Raw genomic sequence first — 17870 nt, forward strand, 5'->3', positions numbered from 1 at the left:
AACTTCCTCTGCTGTAATTCATGGAAGGTGTCACACTGTAAGGTTTGAAGTTGCCATCACTGGCTACTTAAAAACGCTGAGATGGCCCTGAGATCTTCTAATTATGTTTGTACATAATTTTGCATTTAACATCTCAGGCCAGCACCTTTTTTTTTTTTGGTGTGTTTAGGATATTTTCATATTTTTGTATATAGTATGACAGGCTCTGCCTATTGAGACTAGCGACTAATCACAGACCATGTGTATTCCAGGCTTAGCGAAGCCCTCTCAGTTTACACGTGTGGGCATAAAGCGCAGTCAAGGTCCGTGGCCCTGTTCAGGAGCACACTTAGAAGCTGATTGTGGCTGTATCAGACCCTTTTGTCCCAGAATACACAGTCTGAGTTCTATAATAGCCCTTTCTACTATGTTAGAGGCCCCATTTTTAGAATATTTAAATATGCTGTGTAGTCAGCTTTCATTTAAGCTGTATGGTTATACAAGATGAGGGCAGGGAGCACTTTCGGAAGACTCACGAGGGCTGCGACAGCCCACCTGTATTCTGACGGGCAGGACCTGTACCACTGAAGGTGCTTTAGTTAATTAGGTGCGAGTGTTTGTTCTGTCCTCCTTTCAGCTGCATAACCACGGTAGTAGGGATGGTGTTTGAAGGCATGCCCTTCGCTGCTTTAAATATGTGTCCTCACTGTAATAGTTAACTAAAGGGTCTTTTTATGCTTCTTTTATTTGGCAAGCAGAGCTCTCTCCTCTATATAGTGCCACTTAACTGCCTAATTGAATGGTTACTTTTTTGATTTAAGAGTCAAGATGTTTTGTTTTCTTCCCTAAACAATGGATTGTAGGAAGGTCAGATCACCTTTATCTGCAGGACACGGGAAGGGTGTAGCTATACTGGGCTATTTTGAGCTGATCTTTGGGCACTGCTGTGCAAGATAGGGAACTAATAGGAAAGAATGTATGTATAGCTTATTCTATTATAAATGTCTACAAATATTGGCTTGCTTTTTGAAAGCTGAAAAAAACCCCACTCCAATACCACAGGAGTGTTGGTCCCTACTATTCGTATCATACTGAAAAAAGGTAAGAACCCGTAAATTAAAAAAAAAGCCCCGGTGTTCTTTACCATGTCACTGTGACACTCGCTGCACTTGCCTGGAAATGGAAACTGCTGGCAAGCTCAAATGCTCAGGCCAAACAAAGGGAGCATTTCTTCCCCTTCAGATTACAAAGTCTGACTTTCCCTCGTCTAAAACTACATGCTGAACATAAGAGTGCAGTAAGAAACAGTCATACCAACAGGGTAGGTATCAACTTCCTGGGAGAACAGAAAAGGAGTGAAAATACACTGTCTTCTCATGTGTACTCCTTTTAGTAGCAGGAGGAATAAAACCAAAGTGAGTTTTCTTTTTTAAATGTTAGTGGTTTTGTATTTGTCTGTATGTAAGAATTCAATGTTAGAAAATACAGTGATGCAAACCCAGAATCCGATGTTTTCAGTAAAGCTCTCCATTACAGAGCTGTAATTAGCTATGGGGCACAAGGATATTTGCAAGCCTTAAAGTTCAAGGTAACCTAACATGGTGTACAAAAAGAGAGGTGTTAAGATACCATTACTAAGCTTCTGTAAGATAGATACCATTAGTAAGCTTGGAGGCTGGCAAGCAGGGCTTGGCTACGGTCACCTGATATCAAAGATACCCAGAAGGGCAAATGCTGGAAACTGAAGGGGGCGGGAGAATAAAGCTGTCACAGACAGTGCTTCTACCACCAACATTTATTTCTGTTAAAGCAGATTATAAATCATCAGTACAAATATATATAACTTACATTTGCTTGTAAGGCCAAAGTTTAAAAGTAAAGTTAAAATGAGATGGTTTTCACAAGTCACCAGAGGCAGAACCTGGACCAGCTGCAGCCTTAACCACAAGGTTTCACAAATCAGTGGGAAAAAAAAAAAAAAAGTTAAAAAACTCTACGATCTATTGACAGACAGACATAAAATGGTTTCCCAGGTAGCCCCAGGATGTAGATATGATTACAGTAAGTTGTCACAGTAGTGTTAGAACCAATAGATTAAGACAAAGAAACTGCAGCAATACATGAAAGGAAAAAACCCATACTATATATAATATGTAGCTCGATTCCGATAAAAAACAGTAAATTTTCCCCACGGTTTTCAAACCATGACAATACTGTTCGTTAATTTTCTTTATTTAAAACTACAATATAATGACTTACTGGTTGTGATTGTTGTTGCAATATGCTACTTACAATGAACGGATACAAGAACAAGCTAGAGCCCCCTTTTCCACCCCCCCAATATTACTTACAATAAGAATCAGAGATAAATCAATCTTATGTACAATTTCTTACAGCCAACCCCCCCCCCCCTTTTTTTTAACCTTTGGCAAGATTACTTACAACTCATACAGCTTTTAATATCCAACTATTTAAAATATTCTAAATGCATAAAAATAAAGATTTTGGCTTTACTTTATTCTTTACATATAATATTCACTTTGTTACTCAAAATGGAAGCTCAACTTTTTCCATAAACCTAGCTTTTGCTAAGCAGGTGACAATCTCCCACCCATATCCACCCCCCACCCCACCCCAATTTTTCCCTGAGGGGGAACGTCCAGGACGTGCAGGGCATCAGAAGGACACAGGTACAAAATCTGCCTTCCTTTCTGTGAGAGAATTGATGTTTCTGCAGACCAGGCTTCGGGACTGGGTGCCTTTCTTTGCTCCGTTTGACTTCCAGCTTTCCAAGTAAGGAGGGAATGCAGACTGGGGTGGCTCCAGGACTCCTTTTAAGAACTGCACATTAAATTCTGTGTATGTTTATATCCTCCCCGTAATCGCTCCCTCTTTCTAACTCGTTTTTGTTTGAAGGGACCTTTGGGATTATCAAAGCAAACTGATCAGAAACAGTCCCCTCTGCTCCCTTTATCCCTCTATTCTACTGTACAATTTACCCACCCCCCCATAGGACCGCTTAAAGTTCAATCTCAAACGTCTTCTGTAAATCACTTGAGAAGGGGTTAGTCGGAGAGGGATTAGTGCGCTGCTTTGCCTTGCTCTCTAGTGCTGCCCACTGTGCCTCAAATGGGTCTGCCTGGGGGGGGGCGGCGGGGGGAGGCTGCGAATGCTTGTCCTCTGCAGCCCATTTGCCACCGTCAACTCCGTTGAAAGCTGCAGAGCCGTTGTGCTGCGCGGGCGGGTTGAAGAAAGGGCTGGTGGTAGCGCTGCTGCTTTCGTACTGGGGGAACGTCTGCTGTTTGACAAGACTGGGTGACTGATGCGGATGGGCTGCTGGAGTGTGGCTCGCAGTACCAAAGACGTTGGCTACCATCTGGGAAGGTGTGATTCCAACCACAGGTACGCTTGGGGCTGCGTAGGTCATCCCGTTTGCTACAGCGTAGGGCTGAGCTGGAATAAATGCCGGCTGCATGGGCGGTACCACACCCACCGGCACAGGCTGCGGCGCAATGAAGGTGCTGACTGGGAAGGCTGGCGCTGCTGACTGGGAAGCTGCCGGAGGAGGCTGGAGTAGTGGCTGCGGGGCTGGGGCTGGGGCTGGGCTTGGCTGCTGTTGGGCTCTGACAGTCTTTGAGACCTCTTCCAGCCAGCGGTCTGCCTCTGAGGGAGTACGTCTGTGATTTCCTTGGAAGAGACTCGGTGAGGCCGCAGCCGAGGAGGTGCTGCTCCATTCAGTGCCTGGGGAGGAAAGCACGGGGAAAGTCATTAACGTTTCCACTCCTCACCCTTTTAGCAGTTAGAAAGGCTGGAGGAGGTACACAAGAACAGACAGGCCTCCGTCCTCCACGGTTCAAAGACTACTACCAACGCTGGAAGCGTCTTTATGCATCCACTGTACTGGTCTGTTACAGGATGACATTGGTTAAGAAGGGGTAGGTGAGAGTTTCTTCACTAAAATGCGAATATTTTTTTTTTTTCTTCACAGCAGACATCTGAGACTTTAGGGCATGCAGAAGAGGTGGCGCCTGCACTCATAACTTAGTGGCAGTGATCTAGTCCATAACCACTTATTCCTCTAACTGGGGAATATCAGTTTCTGAATGTACAGCGCAGGACTGGTGGACTGTCAGAAGACAAAGCTATGAGGAACTGCTTGTAAGACTTATTTGCTCTGTTTCCTAAATTAAGGCTTTACCCTCTAAAGGACAGTAATGTAATGGTACTGGGAGTTCAAGACAACATTTGGTTTTCTGTCCCATACACACTGAAGTGTGAGTACTCACTATGATATACATGAACGTTTAAAGCAATACATCTAATCAAATTACTATATGACATGTAAACTGTACTTACTACGATTCCTTTAGATTCTTCCTCCATCTCCACTCACTCTTCCCTTGCTCTTTTCATATATAACTCAGGCTGTTAAACTCTCAAACTCTTTTGCAATGTTCAACACTTAGCATTTTAGACTTTTCTTCTATAAAACCAGCTCTGATTTAAACTCATTTATCTTCAATGATTAAAAAAAAAAAAAAAATCACCATCATTTCCATTCCTCCCACAGTTTCCAAACTATCTCCCACCAGCTGAATTCTGGTTTTCCTTCTCCCTACAGTTTCAAATTCTCTTTCCCACCCACCGGGTCTTGCCAGGTTTCCAATGTGATGAGAAAAGCCACAGGAATGCTAGAGATGGTTCTGCAATTCATGTGTCATTTTGGTTTTGAAGAGGTGGAAAATCATTACTGCTCAGTAGTCTTTACTCAGCCCGATCTAGTTACACACCATCGAAAGCCGAGTTTACTGTTGTTTTTACAGTGGGAACTGTTGGACCCAGAGCTTAGGGACTCTCTCTTATGGGGGAAGACTTACTGAAAAGGGGTCTGGTACTCTTAACAAGGCCAAGCAGAACCTACTATTTCACTGGCAAAGTTTCTCTTTAGAGTTGAGCTTATACCAGGGAATGATGTCAGTTTGATTGTAGCCTTCTAGCATACACGTCCCACATGGGTGACAGCCATTTAAAGTACCACCTTACATTGTATATAACTATAGGCAAGGGCTGGAGGGACAGACTAAACTTACTAGAAATGAACCTCTAAAGTCTTTAAGCAACTAACTTAATCTCTCCTTACGTACGTTAGTGGAAAGAACACACAAAAATTGTTTTGGGTACACAGACAGATTCTTTCCCCTTCATCCCCCAACACACACTATTTCATTGCTTCCTTTTTAAGCACTGTATTTTCTAAAATGCTGCCAAAATAAGAATCAGTCCAGCTTATAGACCCAGAACCAATGAGTTCATCGCTTCCCTCCATCCACTTGTGCAGAAGGCTACTACTTCCAGCTTTTGTTAGTGTTCCTTCCACTTGCCATTAAATGGCATTGACAATTGCCTCAAGGGCTCAATTAGGCTTTTGGTCCAAGTTCTTATAGCAATGCACCGGATCTACTTCCAATCTTACCAGCGACCATGGCTGCAGCTCCAGTATTAGCAGCAGGAGCATAAGCCCAAGGATTGGTTTCACGAACTGGCATAGCTGTGGACACTACAGCAGCTTGGGATGGTTTAGCAGCAAGCACACAGAAGGCAGAGGCAGTGCCATTAACTAAAATGGGAGCAGACAACATCAGTGCGATTAATTCATGCAAGGCATGCACGTGACTGGAATATTAGTGGGCCATGTCGTACCTACCAACAGACAACGGTTTTTAGACACTTCCACATGACAGTAGTTGGTGTAAATTAGCCAAATTGGACTGACAGTTGATAAAGCTAGTAAATTCCATTTCACCAAGCCAACACTTGTTAGCAGAATTGTGGGATGGTGGATTTTTATGTATCTGATGAGATCTTAAGTTCCGATGACTGACTGAAGTTAAATTTGTTCTTTTCATAGAGAAGAGATATGGCTCACCAGAAGTTACTGTATGATCAATTTTAGATTCAAAAGAACAGATTTTAGATGTAAAGCAGCAATAGCTAAATTTAACAAGGAGAGGTTCTTTTTTCACACAACTCGTATAGAAGCATATCAGTGAAGCGAAGATTAGAGGCTGCTATGAGTTCTATAGTTGGCATCCCTCCACAACTTATCTAAGAGTTTGTGTGAAAAACAGTAATCGTGGTGGCACAAAAATCTCTTCCCTCGTGGGATTTGGTTCCTGTGACACACAGTTGTTAAGGATTTTGCCGTTCAGGAGGCAGAACATAAAAATAGCCGTTATCTCAAAGCCAGTCCCTTTTACAGGTAACTATCGTGTGGTAGGTGCATGAACTTTGTGTTAAAAACAAAACCACAGCAAAACTAAACAGACAAGATGAATAAAGCAGGATGCATTCCCCCAAAATACTGATAACAGGACTTGCACTAGAAATGAAGACCACGTGTTACTGGAAAGCAACATAATATGCATTCAAGCCTCATCCAGCATGACCATGGCACGCAAAGAAATCACAAACCTTGAAAGGCAGGAGACTGTGGGGCGACTACTGTCACTGGCTTTGTCATGGGGGCCGAAGAGAAAGGATCTTCTGACGGTGTGCTGAAAGCACTGGTGATCTGAGAGCACAGGGCACTAATGCTGTCCGTTTCCCCTTCTACCTCAGGGACTAAAACGTAAACAAAATGCATTACATTGGAAGTTTAAAGGATACAGAACCAATTTACAAATACCAATGTGAAACTGAAATATAATCAGTTCCCTTATGTCCTAGATGTTCCTGCTACTGATGTGCACGACAGCTTTTTTTAAAATCAGTGTTGAAGACCTGACCTGAACTAGAACACCACATTAGTGATTTTGTGACTGAGTCAAGAGGGTAAGGAGATCAGCGTACCAGATTTAAAGTCGGTTATTACTGCTTCTCTGTGTTAATGTAAGAGGATGTTCATTTCAGAAAATAAAAGGGTGTTCTATAGCTTTAGTAGAGATCTAAATCTTTCAGTATTAAAGTGCTAAACATATCAAGGATTTGGCACTCAGATTTGGCACTCTGTAAAATGAAAATACTTCTGGTAGATTTAAGTGTTCCAACAACATACTTCCACAGTAACTAGATGAAGTTTAAACGTGCTGACAGCAATGTACAGTGGCAAGTTAGGTCTAGAGTTAGAATGCTGATTGCTCCAGTTCAGCGGTAGCTGAAATCCCTAGCTCCTGTGGCAGAATCATGAAAACCAAAAGCTGAATGCTCAAATAAAGTGGACACTCAGTTTTAAACCAAGTATCAGCATAATGTGGATGAAGTAACATCTGGAGTAAAATTGCCAACTTACCAGATGTTCTCATTACTACTAATTGCACTGCTTTTCAAAAGTACTGATCATCAGTCCTTCAGTGCATAGAACTGACATGAGCAGCCATAATTAAGCACAAACAGTATAAAAAGCGTAAGATGTCGGGACACAACATGCACCATATCTGAAATGCAGAGGAAGGCATGCCCCAAAACCGAGTCTTTGAGAGATATTCCAATACAGCGCATGTGGTGTGAGAGTAAGCAGCACTGGCAGCGGCATACATGGGAACATGCATCAGAAATATTCTGAATGACAAAAACCTCGGGTTGTAGTGTGCTCAGTCAGCATCACTATTAAGCAGTGCGCTAGTACTATAAAACTGATAAACTCAGTGCTGGTCTTAAAGCACAGGTCACCAAATAAGGACTATAAGAGAAGTCAGGCTAGGTATTTTTGTTGGTTTTGCCTCTGCCACAGTAAAGCTTTGAACCCTAAAACTAGCTGTGTCGCCAAGTGTTAGTACAGCTGGCGTGCAGGATAACCTAGCTAAGGGGATTCGAGGACATTGCGCAAGGTACTGAGCGCCCCAGGTGTTTACATTGGCATGACTCTAGAAAATCCCACTACCATCATGTAAAAACTGTACCATGCATTACTGATACAGCCAGCCGTACTGCCTAAACAGTAAAGTTTCTCTCAATGCAAGGTGAAAAGGCATTTCACTGCTCTCAAAAAGAAGAATTCAGACAGGCAGAAGGACAAACTGCAGAAAAGCATCACATGATCCCACGACAAGTGGTTAAGGCCCTGAAGGGATTTGTCTCTCAGGATGCCCTTACATTAAGTGGAGGAACTGGTTCAGTGACTCAGAGGGAAGAGTCAGCACCTACTAATTCACCAACACCCATTCCTGGAGCACTTCAAGTTGTGCTCCAATATTTCAGATAGTGATTAGAACTGTTTGTCTTCTGCATGCGAGTACTGCATTTGAAATTCTTGCCTATTCCCAAAGCGGAAGTTTTCTGACGTGGTGATGTTTGTTCATGAGAAATGATCCACATGAGGAGGAAGAAGGATTTACTAGAAAATAAGGAGTTATTTGAAGCCACGGAGAAGGAAGGGAGGAAGAGACAATTTAATGTAACGTTTCACTGGAACCATTTGGTTTTACCTGAGTTTTTCATGGGGAAATCAGTCTTCCTTTGCACCGTTGAAGGCAGTTCATTTATTCGCAAAGACAACTGGCGTTTAAAAGGAGACATCTTTTGGCTAAGGGCAGGGAAGCCCCTGAAAGACCCTTGCCTGGCAAGCTGTTCTATAGGGGCATGCCTCCGTGGAATAGCGTGGGGATTGCTCATTTCTTTATCGAGAGAGGCAGCAGCTTCAGCAGTAGGAGAGGTTGGTGAGCCAGAAGAGGGGGCAGTATTGTTTGGTGCAGCACCTGGTGCTACTGTTTTCACTTCTGTTTCAACTGCTGGAGGAAACAGGGTAAGGTTAGAAGAGTAAAGCAAAGTAGCGTTCAACTGCCTGCCCCTACTCCCATTCGTTTTGAAAAGAGAAATAGCAGGAATTCGCATAACCAGTACTCTTCCAAAAGAGTTTCTAATACCACAGCAGAAGAATCATTTCTCTATACCTTCATTGTCCTCACCATGTCACTTTACATACATCCAGTCTCCAAAGCAACGCTTACTGAGGCTAGTCACTTCACAGAAATGATGGCCTTACATATGTATTCTTTCTAGCTATTCCCGAGACCCCGGCTCTAGAAATACTTGCAATTCATTTATGATTAAGACTGAAAAGTGTATTGCCAGTTTGAGGCCTTTGCCTCGCACAGAACTATAGCTAAAACATTACTACAAACTGCATTAAGTTACTTAGGGTGGCATAGCTCAGAGCAGCAGGGAACGGAACCCAGATCTAAGACCTCCTCTTAAAAGCCACCCTCCTACCCCTGGCAGAATCAGCAGCAGTAGCCAAACACACTGCACATGCTCCAGCAGGCCAAAGGCAGCAGCAGCGCTTCACAGGTTCGGCTGCATTCAGTGCTCAGGCTGCAGCTCCCCAGCTCCTCCAGGAAATCCAGTATGGATAGATGGAAGCGTGCTGTAAGGCAGATCCAGCCTCTGAGCTGACAGGCCTTGCCAACTCCAGCCGCCTTTACAGCGAGTTCCTGTGCCGCTTCTTTAGCTGAATTTAGCTGTGATGTTACCACCCAGTCACTAGTTAGTTGCACTGGAAGCCCCTCCACGTTAAAAGACAGCTGCTTCATTTTGCAGGGTTCTGCATAGCACCACAACGCTTCTGTCACCCAGGCCTAATGGCAGACATGTAGGATTAAGCCTAGTATAAATCGTGACACCTATGAATAGAATAGCAAGGAGAATTTTTCCATCTCTAGGAAAACTCTCTCACTCATGTCATAAGTGAATTGACTTTGGGGACAATAAACAGGTCATCAACACAGCAGCAGAAGGGGAAATCTCACCATCCTGGTGTGAACACTTATTTTATCTATATGGCTTTCCAAACGTCTTATGAAAAAGATTTTTTTTTTGTTGGCACATCAACAGAATAACTAAAAGTCTGGTAAAGAGAGAAGCCACACTACAGATTTCTGAGGAGCTGGAATGGTAGGAGGAACTAATTATGTTGTCTTGCAAGCTTCAGTACCCATGAGTTGCAGCTGCTCGTTCAAGTGAAACTTTTCTAATCAGTCTTTCTTGGAAAGGATTTCACACACCTTCATTGAGTCAAGACTTTGACTCATGCCCTCAAGTAACAAAGGCCTTGTGTTTAAGCTTCATTTAGCACATTCTAAAACTAACGTATGGGAACAAGCAGATGGATGATGAAAACGAAGATTAAAGTTTTGCAATCGAGTGGCAGCATGAAACTTGCTGGGGAACCCTCTGAAACAAAAGTTTAACTCCACTGTAAAGAGGGCTGTGAACAATATTTATAATACTTATTTTTTGTTAGCTGTAGAACTCCACTACTTGTAATAAAACTTAGGTAAGAAGTCCTACTTTCACCTGAATTTCAGAACACTTTAAATGGCGTTTTAAATGGCTAAGACATAAAAACTAACTCCTCTCAAATCAGTTAGTAACTACTTTTGAATGTAATTAACAGTGCAACAGCTACGTGTTTTATGGGGAGGGAGTTGTTTTGGTTTGGTTTTTTTTAGAAAGCACATTGTGATTGATCTGTTCTCCCTTTATGCAATATAACTCTATACGTACACTTTGTAACCAGCCTTAAAAATAAAAATGTTATTTTCTAAGAAAAACGCATATCATTTTCTGTTCATTTACCATAAGCTTTAGACTACAAAAATGATTACTTCAGGTCTGGCAAACATTATATTTTTATAACATTTTTCTAATAAGGCCTTTTAGTATGGTACCTGCATTGTTCTCTGCCATAAAGCAGGCTGACAACACAAAGCAGGAGCAGCTTTTGCATATGAAGCCACTTTTTCTGGAGAAGATGTGGTTAAATGCGCTATGAGTGAATCTGGGATCATTTTTCATCTTGTGAAGCGACAAACGTCTGGGAATATGATTTATACATAATAAGCTTCAAGAGAGGGAATGTTGCAAGGATGTTAAGCCTCAATCCTTGCACAGGCTCCAGTTCACCTCAGTGCTGGTTTTGCTCGCCATCGACGATTGTGTAAGTTGCAGCCCGTACCTTTAGCATCCGGCATCTGTCTCATAATTTCCTCTCTCTCTGCTTGTTCAGTAGCTGTAGTGACCCTGAATGACCCCTCTCTAGTGAATGTGGTTCTGCTGGCATCAAAGGTGGCAGTCACTCCGCACTCCTTCTCTCGCTTCTGCTTTCGCTCCAGGCATGCTGCAAATGCACAGCCCACGGCATGACTCAACCTTTCCCCCTGTACAAGACAACATTGCGTCATACAGTAACTGGAACAGAAACATACATGTGCTTCAAGCATTGTGAAGTGATAACCTGCCTTTACAAGAGGAATCTAATTAAGACATGAAAGAGAACTACTGCAATTGGCCACCTTTTATAGGGCTCTAAAATTAAACCTGCTACAGGAAGACTCCCAACTACTAATGCACAGGCAGTGTTCAAGAAGGCCCACCCAGAAGTGAAAGACATTGTTGGATATCTGTTGAGTTCAACTGCTACTAAGACGCTAGAGCGATAACGTGTCTGCACGGATCCCTTGCCTCTGGATACATTTGTGCACAAAGAAATGCTTGTGAAGACATCTTAAGCAGGTTTAAGTGCTGAAGGACAGACAAGTGCTATTCTCAGAGAAAGTTTACAGAGGGCTCATGGAGACGCTACCATTGCGTGCAAGCACGAAAATTAAAAGTACAATGGTGATCACATACACCTCTTAATGGCCCTGACAATTAAGCCATTATGGCACAAGTTAGCGTTAACAGTGCCTTCTGAAAAGCACTTCCATTATTAACCAGTGAGATCAAAAGGATCCACTGTCCAGTAACTGCAATAAGGAAAGGGAATTCAAGTCGGAGGAAGTCCAGCAATCCAGCCGATATGGCGGCTACAGCTGAGTCAGAGGTTGAGTCAGTAGCTCAACTCATCTATTATAATCAGTAAGTGAATTGCCCTGTTATTCACAGAGGAAAACATAAGTTTAACTGGGAATTTCTAACTGCATTGTTTCTCTTTAAAGAAAAATGATAAATTGTCTAGTACAATTGCTCTGAACATGCAGCTATGTGGAGTTCACGCAATGAATTTGGATGCGGTTTCAAGCGCTTTGTGTAATATAGGCGGGATTCAACAAAAAGCAGGAAGAGGAAAAGGCCAGATCGGGGAGTTAAATGACTTAAGTCTACACAGCAAGAGACTGATAGAGGTAACTTGCTTTCAAACCTTCTACTGGAAAAACCTCAATCACTTAGAAGCAAACAGGATGCTAATTTAATGCAGTTTAGCTCCATCCCTTAACATTCAGATGACTTTCCCTTCAAGATAACATTTGCATACAAGAGGCTGCATTCGTAACCAGTCTGTATTTACTCACTATGATTTTATCCTGGAAAAACTGCCATTGATGTTTCAGTTTTTGGCTGTATACATTTTCAGATGAGAATATCTTCTGTCTATTTTTAGAAGAGTAGTTCCCTTCTGCTAGAGATATCTGAGGCTGACTGCATTCCATTTATACACATGCTGGGCACCATTTCTCTCCACAAGCTGACACCACAGAGGGATGGCAAATAATTCAGATATGAAGAATTAGAACTAAAATAATTTTCAAGGACTACGTGATATTTTAGCTGAAGTCAAAACATATTGCACCATTCTAGATAGTTTATTTTTCCAATCACAACTTCCAGCTACAAGCTGGAAGAGTTGGATGCACACCATATTAAACTTACCGTGTCCTTTACGGCCATAAAGCAGTGGCATATCCAGCGTCTCGTCGTGCCGTCTCGACAGATGTATGAGAATGCCCGGTCAAAGTTCCTGTCTGGTGCGCAGAAAGAAACCTTCTCTATTGTCTGATCAACTATAAGGTCCTAGAGGGGAAAAATTCCCCCCAGCCCAATAAGAGAAATGTGAGGAAACATGGAGAAACATTTGAACAAGTCATTTTCAGCATTAACTGCAAGAAGATGAGTTATACTAAGAGGAGGATAACCTGATGTGGCTATAATTATCTGCCAATGAATTCACCATTCAGAATCTATTCCCAGTATGAAACAAAAGGGACAGATGATGTTTTCCATGGGCCACCTTTGGTAGATGCATGCCAAGGCACCACTTAAGAATTTAGGGGAACAAACAATTTCTAAGATCTCTCCTCTAGACTATGGAGCTTGCTTTTTTGTTTTTTGTTTTTACAGCAGCTCCGGTAGTCTTGCAATCAAAAAAATCTTTACTGTCATTAAAACACAATGCTGAAACTTATGGGAGAGGTCTGTAAGTGTGAAAAGGTCTAGCAGCTGCTACACAAAAAGCAAAACCTGATGTGCCAATTAGCTAAGCAGGGATGCAATGGAAAAGCACCAGCAGCCCTGGTAGTACCAAACACCCCTGATTTGTTCCCATAGATTGATGGAAGAAGTGTTTCTAAAAAGGAGATAGTATAGCTTAACAACTATGCTATCTTCATTAAAAATTATTTTTTTCAAAATCGTTTGTTTTGGTTAGTGGTTAGTACTTGGCACCTGTGCTAATGTAATCAACCACCAGGAGGCAATAGTATATTCTCTTTTTAAGACCTGTACTTTTAATTTCCTCCAGGGTCTGCACAACTTCTTAAAATTCAATTTTAAAAGATTAGATATATGCAGTAACATTTCTAAAAATAATACATGTATTATTATTTTCAAATTAGGCAATCAGTAGACTGAATTCACCTACATAGGCATGTTTGTATTAGAAATTAAATTCTTAAGAGACAGTAACTTTAGCACTCATGAAGGATACCGTAATAGCAGCCCCGGAGAAGTCTAGCCACGGGCACTTGTACCACAGAATGATATGAATTATCTCTACCTGCTTCACAGTGTTGGCTTGCAAATCATCTTTTAGGTTGACAAAGTAAGGCTTAAATGACTTGAATATAAAACCAAATTCATTTCAGACTAATGAGAGTAAAAAAATGTTCCAATAGCCATGCCATCTTTTAAAATACTAGTATGCTTATAGAGGCAAGTCTAAAGCTCTTATTTCTAATTGCCTACGCCAAGATAAAAACCGAGAATTGTTTGCTATTACTTGCACACGAGCATCTTGGTGGTCCATACTGTGCTATTTCATAAAAAAAAAAAAATAATTAAGACAATCTAGAAGGATGCCTTGAATACATTAGTCTTCCACTTCAGAACAACAGCTTAGATATTAGAAGTAGAAATTACTGAATTTGATACTCAGTTACTATTTAGCTTGAGTCTGAAGGCACAACCCCTCTATTTCATTTACTCTCTTTGCATTTTTGGAAGCCAGGTCTTGTTCATTCAGACCCATTCTGGGGTTTGGATGCACTGAAAAAGTTATTGATTAACATGAGTTTGCTCGTGTATTACTATGGCAGCCTTCTGCAGTGGTGCAGAACAAAGTCAAGGGACTCTCCAAGTTCAATATCAACAGAACTTATCAGGAAAAACATGGTTCTTCCGGTAAATGCAACAAAAAATATCCTAAGCTTGTGCTACCTGCCACATTTTATGAAACGTGTCTTGAGAGTAGTGTGGAATTAACTGAGGAAAGAGCCTTAGCAAGCATACATATGTTTACAAAGCAAGAAATGATTAAACTGATTATACACTTCAATCTTCCTTTCAAATAGCAACATTTGCATTAACATAAAGATTGGTGTCCTTTTAAAGTTATAGCACATACGTTACTATATAAAGATTGAAAACTTTGTTCAGGGAAATCTAACCTTTGTTTTCTCATCTACAACTCTGAGCCCATCCGCCGAAACCCACAGGACTGCTTTGACGGCTTTCTTCCCAGACTTTCAAAAAAAGAAAAAAAAAAAAGGAAAGAAAAAAAATAGTTTTATGCCAACAGCATCAGACTGCCACCCCCTTCCCCTTTCCAAGAACCGTAACATTAAGTGTAGATGAAGTCCACGGTCAGTAGGGTGCCCAAAGCCAGATACTCAATCCAAGTTGCAAAACATTCAGAGAACCAAGCCAAAGCCAGTATTTCAGAAACAGCACGTCGTGGGGATGGGGAGGGCACAGGACGGGTGGAGGCAAAAATAGGGTGTACGTCCACTGACAGTAAAGAATTCAAGACTAACCAAGTGGGTGAAGAATTCCACTAAAGAGTCAGAAAACACTAATTCATAAGGAGTTACACCACAGGTAGCTTCTTTAGCACAAGTTTAAACATAGGAAAATTCTTACCTGATATTTCCACCAGCCCTACCCTCTGCCCCAATAGTCGCATGGCAGAATCATGGCATCACCTTAAACCAGTGTTAAAAGCACCCAAAAATCATCAGTTACTGTGTTACGAGCTTAATGCTAAGATCAATCATCCAAACATGTTTCACTAATTTATTAAGAGCTAAATGTAACATCTTGGAAGAGAGGTAGAAAAATACGATTTCTTAACCATTTGGTGTGTATATCTTGAAAAAGCAATGGTGTGTGGCAGGCTGACACAGCGGAGGAGTGGTCTGGCTTTTATCCAAGATCTGACTGTGGGAACTTTCAGCTGCCACAAGCTGAGGGTAAGTAAAAGTGGGAAAGACAGGAAGGCTTCAGCAGCCATTTAAACTATGGGTTCTTTCTAGACTGTTTACTTTTCAAGGGAAAGTTACAGAAAACAGTATAAACACTTGACACAATATTCTTCTGAAACTAATTAATTGAACAGAAAATAGGTACAAGATGTCAACATAATTTTAATGGTTATTACTACTAGAAAACTAATTTTTTTTTTTACGTGTTACTTTAATTCACAAGCCCCATACTTTAAGCCAGCTAATAAACTATTCTCCTTATAACGTTTTTTGAAGCATCGTGTTTACGTAGTTTGTGGCTGCTAATGGTACCCACCACAGACCACTGCAGGGAGTGAAGAGAGCAACAACAAAAAAATACAGATGAGGGGATATCAGCTAATGGCTTCAAGCAAGAATTGCAATTATTTTATTTTTTTTTTTTAATAGTTCATGGCAGATGTATATAATTTATATTTATATGGCAAGTAATGGAGCAAGGACACATTCTGGCATAAGCTACAACATGTTCAAAGTCTGCAACATCAATTTTAATGCTGTAAGGATGAAATATCTTGGAGTGAAAAGCCTCCTGTTATATCACATTGGTTTCATTCTCAGAGAAAGCAGTAACTGTGAAGAAAACAGGCCTGGCAGGATTTCTGTTTGTTTTTGGGGAGGAACTATCTGTCCCAATTTCGGAAGCAGCAATGACAACCCGAGCATTTCCAAAAAGCTTGGTGAGAACAGCACTGACTTGTACAGAAGAGTGATTAAAAGAGAAAAGAGAGAAAACAAGCACAGCATGAAAGCAAGTTATGGCGAAGTGCTTGCAGAAGCAAGTTTCTAAGTGTCCATCAGCCTGCTGGATACCCCAGATAAGGAATAAAGTAAAACTGTCAGATTCTGGAATGCCTAATGGAAAGAGAGTAATTCACAAAGGAAGATGTAATTAAATTTACCATCATATGTGTTAAAAAAAATATTGCAGCATGTAAAAGTCACTTCTAAGTTTTGGTCTTAAAAGGCAGTAAATATTGATACCCACAAAATATAGCCTATATTTTCAATGCTCAGCTAGCTTCCATAGCCTACAAGTCCCTATTACTCCCCCGCACCCCCCAAAATGGTTTGTAGAGGTCTGTCTCCTTGAACTGTTTTAAAAAGGAGTACCAGTTTCTTCTGAGCCATCTTAAAACCTCTGCTCCAAGCAAATACAAACAATCAAGAGAAGACAATTCCTGCAGGTAACTGGTTTAGGTTATCATCATTAGAAACTAAGATATATGTCTTTCCCCAGCAAACAATAAACACCATGTTTCTGCAGAAATAGTGAACAGTTCCTGAAGTTTGTATTAATCAAGTCAAGTTTAACTAAGCTGGGTACTTCATAAAACAGCAGAGCTACTTCTCACCTGCTACCTTACTAAATGACAATTTAGAAATAGCTAAGACGTGGAACTTCATGTTTCTCAGAATAAAATGAAGAGAATACTGAATCCTCAGCTTACCTGTGCCTACTAGTGATGCATAAAGGAACATACTCCTCCAAATCAGTTTATATTGGCTACACAAATCAAAGTACTACTCTGTTACAGGTGAGATATTGCCAAGTGTATCGTGATTAGAAAGTAGATATAAGCGTTTGCACTCCTGGCACACACTGGACAAAGATCAAACTGGAAGCAAGATATTGCGTGGGAAGTGAACTCCAAAACACTGAAAGGTATAGGTGACTCCAAATAAATGTATTTAAAGCAAATGGTCAATATCCACTAGAACAGTGTGGTCTTAAATGTTGCTACCAAGGGACTCATCTAGACATCCATATCAGTAGTTTGTCTTCATATTCAAGAGCTTTTGGATGACAGGACTGCTGGAGGAGAGCCACGTGTGGCACCAGCTCCCAGGAGCCTGATTTGTCAGTGCTGAGTCAGCCCCGATAGAAACCTCGCTGCTCAGCACTTCTTAGGAGGTCAGTAATCTGCTCCAATACGAGATTCATTATCTGGACTAATTTCAGAGCCCTCAGAGGTCTCCAGGAGGGTGGGCAAGGCATTTGTCCTAACAGACAGCAAGGCCCGAAGACAAAGCAGGACCACTGTAGGTACAAGGGAAACCCCTCCAACAGAGATGGGCATCCACACACACCAAAAAAAAAGAAAGTGAAGTGGACTAAATCTGGAATTTCCTAATCAGCAGTGCGTGTCATGACAATGTAACTGGTAGAGGTGAGAGGAACGTGGAGGTAATAAGCAGCTATACTGTAAGCTGGAAAATAAAGTTTTAAGGCTACCAGAGCAAAATTAAAATTGCCCAATAATGCATTTTTTTAAATACTTCTAAATTTTTTCTAGTCTTTCTGCCTATTTTATTCTGCCCTGGGACTTACAAACAGTGACAAAATATACCTGGAGCCTAAGGTACATAAACAGAAAAATT

At 41.3% G+C, this 17870-nt stretch overlaps 1 protein-coding gene across 4 annotated transcripts in view; it reads right to left on the reverse strand.

Annotated features, from left to right (window-relative positions):
* Positions 1 to 1759: 1759 nt before the first annotated feature.
* NUMB (numb homolog (Drosophila)) overlaps positions 1760 to 17870 on the reverse strand; it is a 36085-nt gene continuing 19974 nt past the window's right edge. For 2 of the 4 annotated variants that reach the window (XM_009882353.1, XM_009882346.1), the window contains 7 exons: positions 14637 to 14711; positions 12625 to 12765; positions 10931 to 11132; positions 8403 to 8705; positions 6451 to 6600; positions 5453 to 5596; positions 1760 to 3720 (listed from right to left, as the gene is read on the reverse strand). In XM_009882353.1, the coding sequence (XP_009880655.1) occupies positions 2999 to 3720; positions 5453 to 5596; positions 6451 to 6600; positions 8403 to 8705; positions 10931 to 11132; positions 12625 to 12765; positions 14637 to 14711 (1737 nt within the window). In that variant the 3' untranslated portion in view covers positions 1760 to 2998. The remainder of the gene's footprint in view (positions 3721 to 5452; positions 5597 to 6450; positions 6601 to 8402; positions 8706 to 10930; positions 11133 to 12624; positions 12766 to 14636; positions 14712 to 17870) is intronic. The other 2 variants (XM_009882370.1, XM_009882362.1) reach the window with 1 other exon arrangement.

This window comes from Charadrius vociferus, unplaced genomic scaffold (genome assembly GCF_000708025.1).
Source record: "Charadrius vociferus isolate BGI_N301 unplaced genomic scaffold, ASM70802v2 scaffold50, whole genome shotgun sequence".
NCBI classification, from domain to species: Eukaryota; Metazoa; Chordata; class Aves; order Charadriiformes; family Charadriidae; genus Charadrius; species Charadrius vociferus.